General features: G+C 37.1%; 1 protein-coding gene across 12 annotated transcripts in view; it reads right to left on the bottom strand.

Moving 5' to 3' along the window:
* Window positions 1-9,041, bottom strand: part of LOC100535716 (anosmin-1) — a 105,021-nt gene that overhangs the window by 75,923 nt on the left and 20,057 nt on the right. For 10 of the 12 annotated variants that reach the window (XR_015499964.1, XR_015499965.1, XR_015499967.1 and 7 more), the window contains exon 2: window positions 4,883-4,930. The exons of the other annotated variants lie outside the window; for them this stretch is intronic. Coding sequence is in view for 1 of the 10 variants with exons in the window: in XM_087268519.1 (XP_087124645.1) it covers window positions 4,883-4,930 (48 nt within the window). In the remaining 9 variants the exon portion in view is untranslated. The remainder of the gene's footprint in view (window positions 1-4,882; window positions 4,931-9,041) is intronic. 12 annotated transcript variants of the gene reach the window in all.

The raw sequence follows: 9,041 nt of genomic DNA, 5'->3' as shown, positions 1-9,041 counted from the left end.
GTCCCACCCAGAGAACCACAACAGATGCATTACTAAATACCATCGTAAAGAGCACGATTCTGAAGCATTCCTGACAGATAACCAGCAACAGAAACACACCAAGCACTAGCATGGCATGATCTCCTCAGGGGCACCAGAAGTGTGTGTGTGACTCTCAGAGATGTAGAGGGCCAATAGTAATGGGAACGCCCAAAACTGAGACACGCAAACAGCCAAATCCTGCTTTAACACAGCACTCTTGATGAATGACTGGGGACAGAGCCGCTGCCAGGACCCTACACTGGCCAACTCCTCGGAAAGGAAAAGAGCAGGTCTTTTGTTGCATTCAAGCACAAAAACAAAGCGCCTTTTTGGCTTTAAGGCGCAGTGTATCTCCTCTTTGAAGCCCTCTGACATCCTCATTAACTCAGGAGAAAGAGAACTTGTGAAGCAAAATGAATTTGTGTTTTGCCTTGTTAATGTCTGTTCTTGTTGGCCGAACTTCACACGCCGTCTTCTGAAGGCCAGCGTGATGCATTTTCATTTCAATACCATTCAAAATGTAAGTCTTAAAAGATGGCCATTGCTGAGAAATTGGCTATTCGGGATATTGGATACTAATGCAATAATTGTAGAAAGTCGTTTCAGACATGGGATAAAAAATGTATTAACAAAAAAGTAATAGCAACTTTAAAAAAAAAAAAGTTTATGCCATTTTTTAATCTTATTAACTCCAGTTTTGAACTTAGAATGAAGAGTAAATAAGGGTTTTTTGTATGTTTGTTTGTTTCTGCTACAAAATAAACCATTTTAAAATGTTAATTGTGGCTTTTCAATCTCACAATTCGTATTTTTTTTTTCTTAAAAACTCAGACATTTTCAGAATTATTTTTGTTTATAGCATGTAATAAAAACAAATGGAAAAGATAATTGTGCCATTTTTAAATAATTAAAGAATGAACTGGCAAACCAAAAGTCAGAATTGCAAAATAAAAGTCCCAATTGCAGGTTTTAAAGTCAGAATTGTGAAGTTGCAATTGAAAGCTCTAAAGTGTGAATCTGTAACTTGTAATTATGAATTTTAATATCAAAATTCTGACTTCATTTTTCAGAATTGCAAGATATACAGTCAACATTCTCACAGTTGCGACTACTAATCACAGACTTCTAATTATCTTTCTGAATTTTGAGTTGACTAACTTTATAACCTGCAATTTTGAGTTTATATCTAATATAAAAAACTGCATTAAGCTTTCATTTTCTTTAGTGGTGGAATTAAAAGTCCAAATACAACATCCAACTTTATAGCTCAGTTGCCTGTTAACATCACACAACTCTGAGACTTTTATTATTCTGATTCTTCATCAGTGGTGGATATAATCTTGCATAAAACCCAGCTTCAAATAAAGAAATAATAAAATCAAAACTCTCTTAAAGTGAAAAGCAGGCGCTGTTTACTCTCCTTCAGAGTATAGCTTAAGGTTTCACACATCTCAAAAGGTAAAGATTTAGAGAAAAATTTGCAGTTGGGAGTTATAAAGAGAATCTCACAATTCTAAGAAAAAAAAATTTAATTCTGGTTTAAAAAGTTGCAATATCCTGTAAATGTTCTTTAATGAAAACGGCTTCTACAAAATTCTACAAATGTAAATTACCTAAAGTGAATGTACTGTAATGTAATGCAAATGCACACCACATTAAAAGGGATCATGTTCATCCTCATGTTTTCACACGTCTAAAATGAATGTCTTTCTCAGATAAATGTTGTAAATGCAAGTTAAAAGTCAGAATTGCAAGATTAAAAAGTTGCAGTTGTGAGTTTTAAAGTCAGAATTGCGAGATAAAAATAGCAATTTCAAGTTATAAAGTCAGAATTGTAAGTTAAAGGTTGCAATTGCAAGTTTTAAAGTCAGAATTGTGAGATAAAAAGTTGCAATAGCGAGTTATACGGTTAAAATTGCGAGATAAAAAGCAGCAATTGTGAGTTATAAGGTCAGAATTGCGAGATGAAAGTTGCAATTGTAATAAGGTCAGAACTGTGAGATTAAAAAGTTGCTATTACAACATGAAAGTCAAAACTGTGAGATAAAAGTTACAATTGCGAGTTATAATGTCAGAATCGTAAGACAAAAAGTTGCCATGGCAAGTTAGTCACAATAAAAATAAAAAGTTTCTCTAATTTATCTCTCAGAGTTGTGAGTTTATATTGAACTTTATAATTCGCAATTTCAAGTTTACACAAGAAAATCTCACAATTCTGAGAAAAAAAAATAGTAGAATTCTGGTTTAAAAAGTTGCAATATCCTTTTTATTTTCTTTAGTGGTGAAAACGGGCTTCTATAAAGTTCTACAAATCTAAACTCCCTAATGTATATGTAATGCAAATGCACATTACACATCATCAAAGTGAAAAGCCAGTGTTGTTTCAGTCCCCTTTATCCTCATTATGTTTTCATACGTCTGAAATGAATGTCTTTCTCAGATAAATGTTGTAAATGTGAGTTATGAAGTCAGAGTTGCAATTTAAAAAGTTTCAATTGCAAGATGAAAGTCAGAATTTTGAGATAAAAAGTTGCAATAGCAAGTTATAAGGTTAAAATTGCGAGATAAAAAGCGGCAATTGCAATAAAGTCAGAACTGCAAGATAAAAGTTGCCATTGCAAGTTATATGGCCAGAACTGTGAGATCAAAAGTTGCAATTACAAATTGGAAGTCAAAATTGCGAGATAAAAGTTGCAATTGCGAGTTATAGTCACAATTGCGAGATGAAAGCCAAAATTGCGAGACAAAAGTTGCAATTGTGAACTACAAAGTTGGGATTTCTCAGAATTGTGAGTTTATATCTAACATTATACCTCGCAATTTTAACTTTACACAAGAGAAGTTCCACAAAACCCTAAAGTAAATGCAATGTAAATGTAATGCAAAAGCGCATCACACATCATTTACAGTGAAAAGGCTCCTTCGGTTTCCTTCATCCTGATGTTTTCGCACATCTTGAATGAAGTCTCGGTGTACGCAGTGTAGTGTGAACAGAGTCATGCATGAGCTCATCATATCACACTGTGTTCCTGTCTGTGTGTAATGAATCAACACGGGACGCGTCTCCACCGACAGACCCTGCAGAGACTCAATATTACTGTTACCATAGTAAACCGCAGAGCGTGCATCACATTCACACACGGGGGAATTACTTAAACACGACATCTACTGCATCTCACTTACCTTGCACTGAAGTTTTTAATGCTTTACCCTTACCTTTTTAAACTTTCTACAACCTTTATATTCTCTGATTGCTTTTATACTGCAAATTACTGCTACTAAAGTAAACCACCAATCGTGCATCACATGCACACAGGAATGACTTGAATACAACATGTGCTGCATCTGATTATGGTGTGGAAATAATAAAATAAAACATAAACATTTTATGGCGTCGCGGTGGCGCAGTAGGTAGTCAAGAGGAACCTCAAGAAGGTTGCTGGTTTGAGCCTCAGCTGGGTCAGTAAGCGTTTCTGTGTGGAGTTTGCATGTTCTCCCTGCATTCGCGTGGGTTTCCATCAGGTGCTCCGTTTTCCCCGACAGTCCAAAGACATTTGGTACAGGTGAATTGGGTGGGCTAAATTGTCTGTAGTGTATGAGTGTGAATGGGTGTGTGTGGATGTTTCCCAGAAATGGGTTGCATCTGGAAGGGCATCCGCTGCATAAAACGTGCTGGATAAATTGGTGGTTCATTCCGCTGTTGCGACCTCGGATTAATAAAGGGAATATAAGCCGAAAAGAAAATGATGATGATAAACATTTTATATTCCTTGCACTGCTAAAGGGCGGCACGGTGGCTCAGCTGTTAGCACTGTGGCCTCACAGCAAGTGTGCATTTCTGTGTGGAGTTTGCATGCTCTCCCCGTGTAATGGCGGATCTGCGTGAACAGAGATGTGCAGAAGTCCGAATCTGCATTTGTTGACAGAGTTTGAGCTACTTATTTGCAGGGTCAGACGGAATCTGCGGACGTTTTTTGCTATTTCTGCTGAGAATTTTGGTAAAAATCTGCAGATTTCTGCTGAATGATTTTGGGAGTATCATAACTAAAACCTTAATATGTGGAAGAAAAAGTAATACCTTTTAAACTTTTATTTAATGTTTAAAATGCAAATCCAATTAGATTCACTTTATTTGATAAACAAAGAAGTCTCTCGTATAATATCTCTACTAAAACACAGAAAATATTACTGTACAAACTGCACTGTGCATAAAGCAGATGAACATTTACATATTAGTCAATAATATTACTGTAATTAATTTAAAAACTGAATAAATATAGATTTACACACATTTACTCAAGTAAATAAACAGAATTAATGATGGGCTAAAAATCTGCGGAAATCTGCTGAATTCTGCACCGCAGATTCCGTGTGGGCCTATTTATCGGTGTTATGGGAGATGTCAGCCTGACAATATTTATTTATGACATTTTTGTATAAAAATCCATACAAACACATTTAGCTCAATTACATTAATCATCACTATTGGACTGTGAAGAGACTTCCAACCAGCACAACAGCACACGTTTCTGAAGACAATCACCTGCTGCACCTTTAATATATGCTTGCAAAGTTTCCTATAGTCAGTTAAATGTCTGTTGAAGGAGCAGAATCAGCAGACATTAAGCAGACAGACTACTAATACCCAATTGGACCATCAATATAAAGTGTTACCGTAATGTTCAGAGGGAAAAGGTAAAGATGTTAAAGGTTGGTATTTATTTTGTATTAAGTAGATATAATAATACATGTTTGATATTTTAGTATTTCTCCCACACCTGTTTTCCCATTCTTTTATCATCTCCCACACTTTCCCATATTCTCCTGCAGTCAAATGTTTTCAAGAGATCCACAGGTTTACCTTTGAGCACTGCTTGTGATTCTCACACCACACCAATGATCCATTGCTCTGAAAAGAGAAAAGAGACACAATAAACCACTGCAAATCATCCAAAAACACGTGCGACACATTCAATTCAGAACACCATGGATGCACAGAACTTTTGTCCACCAATAATGATATTTCCTTTAGTTATTTTTCCATATACATAAATAAGCATGAACCAGAAAAGCAAGGTCCACCCAAATAACATGCCGACAGGACATTCATTCATTTATTCGCACTGTGGCTCAGTGGATAGCACTGTGGCCTCACAGCAAGAAGGTCGCTGGTTTGAGTCTCAGCTGGGTCAGTTGGTGTTTCTGTGTGGAGTTTGCATGTTCTCCCCGTGTTGGTGTGGGTTTCCTCCGGGTGCTCCGGTTTGACCCACAGTCCAAACACATGAGCTATAGGGGAACTGATCAACTAAATTCACCATAGTGTATGAGTGTGTGTGTATGCGTGTGTGAATGACTGTTTCCCAGTACTGGGTTGCAGCAGAAAGGGCATTCGCTGTGTAAAACATATTCTGTAATAGTTGGTGGTAGTTGGTGGTTCATTCCACTGTGGCGACTGTTGAAATAGTGACTAAACCAAAGCAAAATGTATGAATAAATGAAACAACCCAATTATTGAGCTTTTTTTGGACAACTTAATTAATTTATTTTCAAACCACTTCAATTTGTAAAAAAACTAATGAGTTCCTTCAGGTTATCCCAACACAAATGAACTGTGTGGAAGGCAGCATTTTCTTACAGTGTACGAAGCACTGATTTAAAGATGCATTGGCTCCATTAAGAGCAGTCTGAAATGAGAACTGAGGCTTTGTTCAAACTTCACGGCTCCGCAAACCAAAAGTCTGCTTAAGTTCAATGTCAAGTTCAAAGGACTGAGGAACAATGTAATCCAGTGGAAATTCCCCGTGAAACCTTGGGAAATGAGTTATCATTAAAAGACTTAATTTTGTGTCCAGGGCCGCGGGGTGTTGTGAACTCCATGTCAAGGATAATGGTCAGCAGCTTCAAAGAGAAACACAGCAGATAGCAGATGCAGAAAATGCAGAACATGTGAACCCATGGCATGAAGCGATGAATGAAACCTGTACTGTGCATCTCTCTGTGTGTGTGTGTGCACAGTATCTGACAGTAAAGCATCTGGGGTAGAGCATTATCTAGAGCAGAAGGGTTTGACTGGATCATCTTTATGAACTCTTCACTTTATGAGCTACAGAGGCTTTATATTACAATGAATCATCAGAATCATGACTCTTTCACAAAGCCTGGATGGATGGATGGATAAAAAACAGTGAACGAAAGAGAGGAATTAAGGAAGGAAGGATGGACGGACGGACAGACGGATAAAAAAAGCTAGGATGGATGGATGGATGGATGGATGGATGGACAAATAAAACGATGGATGGATGGATGGATGGACGGAGGGATGGATGGATGAAAAACAGTGAACGAAAGGAAGGAAAGAAGAATAAAAAAACCTGGAATGGATGGATGGATGGATGGATGGACAAACAGATTTACAGAATGGAAGTATGGATGGATAGACAGATGGGTAAAAAAACATTGAATGGTGGACAGATGAAAAGTAAACAATGGAGGGATGAATGGATGGATGAAAAGTAAAGAATGGATGGATTAATGAAAATTAAATGATGGATGAATGATGGGTTTGACTGGATCATCTTTATGAACTCTTCACTTTATGAGCTACAGAGGCTTTATATTACAATAAATCATCAGAATCATGACTCTTTCACAAAGCCTGGATGGATGGATGGATAAAAAACAGTGAACGAAAGAGAGGAATTAAGGAAGGAAGGATGGACGGACGGACAGACGGATAAAAAAAGCTAGGATGGATGGATGGATGGATGGATGGATGGACAAATAAAACGATGGATGGATGGATGGATGGACGGAGGGATGGATGGATGAAAAACAGTGAACGAAAGGAAGGAAAGAAGAATAAAAAAACCTGGAATGGATGGATGGATGGATGGATGGATGGACAAACAGATTTACAGAATGGAAGTATGGATGGATAGACAGATGGGTAAAAAAACATTGAATGGTGGACAGATGAAAAGTAAACAATGGAGGGATGAATGGATGGATGAAAAGTAAAGAATGGATGGATTAATGAAAATTAAATGATGGATGAATGATGGGTTTGACTGGATCATCTTTATGAACTCTTCACTTTATGAGCTACAGAGGCTTTATATTACAATAAATCATCAGAATCATGACTCTTTCACAAAGCCTGGATGGATGGACGGATGGATGGATAGATGGACAAATAAAAGGATGGATGGATGGATGGATGGACGGACGGATGGATGGATAAAAAACAGTGAACGAAAGGAAGGAAAGAAGGATAAAAACAACTGGAATGGATGGATGGATGGATGGATGGATGGATGGATGGATGGATGGACAAACAGATTTATAGAATGGAAGTATGGATGGATAGACAGATAGGTAAAAAACATTGAATGGTGGACAGATGAAAAGTAAACAATTGAGGGATGAATGGATGGATGAAAATCAAAATAATAAATGGATGGATGAAAAGTAAAGAATGGATGGATGGATGAAAATTAAATGATGGATGAATGAAAAGTAAAGGATGGACAGATGGACGAAAATTAAACAATGGACGGATGAATGGAAAGTAAACGATAAACGGATGGATGAAAAGTAAACAATGGAGGAATGGACAACAATTAAACAATGGATGGATGGATGAAAATTAAAATGATAAACTGATGGATGAAGAGTAAAAGATGGATGAAAATTAAACCATGGATGGACAGATGGACAGATAAATGAAAAGTAAATGATGGAGGGATGGATGAAAATTAAACAATGGACAGATGGATGAAAATTAAACAGTGAACAGATGAATAAAAAGTAAAGGATAGATGGAACAAACTTTAAACAATGGACGGATGGAAGATAATTAAACTGTGGACGGATGGATGAACATTAAACGAAAGACAGATAGATGAACATTAAACGATGGATGAAAAGCAAACTATGGACGGGTGAATGTGTGGATGGATTGACGGAAGGACGGACAAAAACTATGGATTGATGCATGGCCAACAGAATGAGGAAATAATGGATGAACAGATGAAAATATACAGAACAGTTGAGTTTTTATACAGTATTTAAGGGAAGAACATTAGGAAACTGTCATTAAATCAGAATCAGAAAGAGAATTACTGACTGAGTGTGCTGAAACACAAATAATGACCTAAGCATGAGCAGTACGTTTTAGATTAAAGCTTTAATCCCCATTCTGACATGTGTGGTGCTCCACATGTAACACAATTAACACACCTAATACAATAATAATACCAACACTTAACATCTAATACACACAAAAATGGTAAATAATAATAATGAGATGGACATTTAAAAGCTAAATTAGGTTAACCAGGGCAATTAGGCAAGTGATTGTATAACAGTGGTTTGTTCTGGAGACAATCCAACACTAATATTGCTGAAGGGGTGAATAATATTGACTCAAAACAATTAAAAACTGCTTTTATTCCAGCCGAAATAAAACAAATAAGCCTTTCTCCAAAAGAAAAAATAGAGGAAACACTGTGAACATTTCCTGAATCTGCTCAACATCATTTGGGAAATATTTGACAAACAAAAAATTCACAGGAGAGCGAATGATTTTACTTTAGCTGTATATATAATAATAATAGTAGTGATCTTCTACTTTAGGAGTGGATCAGTATTTAATTCCAGTAGCTGGTTCCTCTGTAAGTCATTACCCCTCAGCACTGGTCTTAAAGCTGCTATAACTCCAGCCGCCGCTGACAGACGGACTGATGGAGACTCATCCTGCATCTCTGACCCTCAGTGGGATGTTGACCCAGCTGTTTCACTGACCTTACACTGATAATTATAGGTCAGCACTTTAACCCCGGCTTACTCCACAGAGCGGGGTATTCCTGGACTCTTTAAGCCTTGAGTTTTCACGATCGCAGATTTACTATCAGTGTGCAGAAGCATCACTGAGGGATCAACAGTAATCCATCCAGGAAACTCATCCACATAGAACCCGATAAACTACTGTACATGATGTGTGTTTGTCTAGCAGACGCTCT

This window comes from Danio rerio, chromosome 9, assembly GCF_052040795.2.
Source record: "Danio rerio strain M-AB ecotype USA chromosome 9, GRCz13ab, whole genome shotgun sequence".
NCBI lineage: Eukaryota > Metazoa > Chordata > Actinopteri > Cypriniformes > Danionidae > Danio > Danio rerio.
This window is presented reverse-complemented; position numbering and strand designations above follow the sequence as displayed.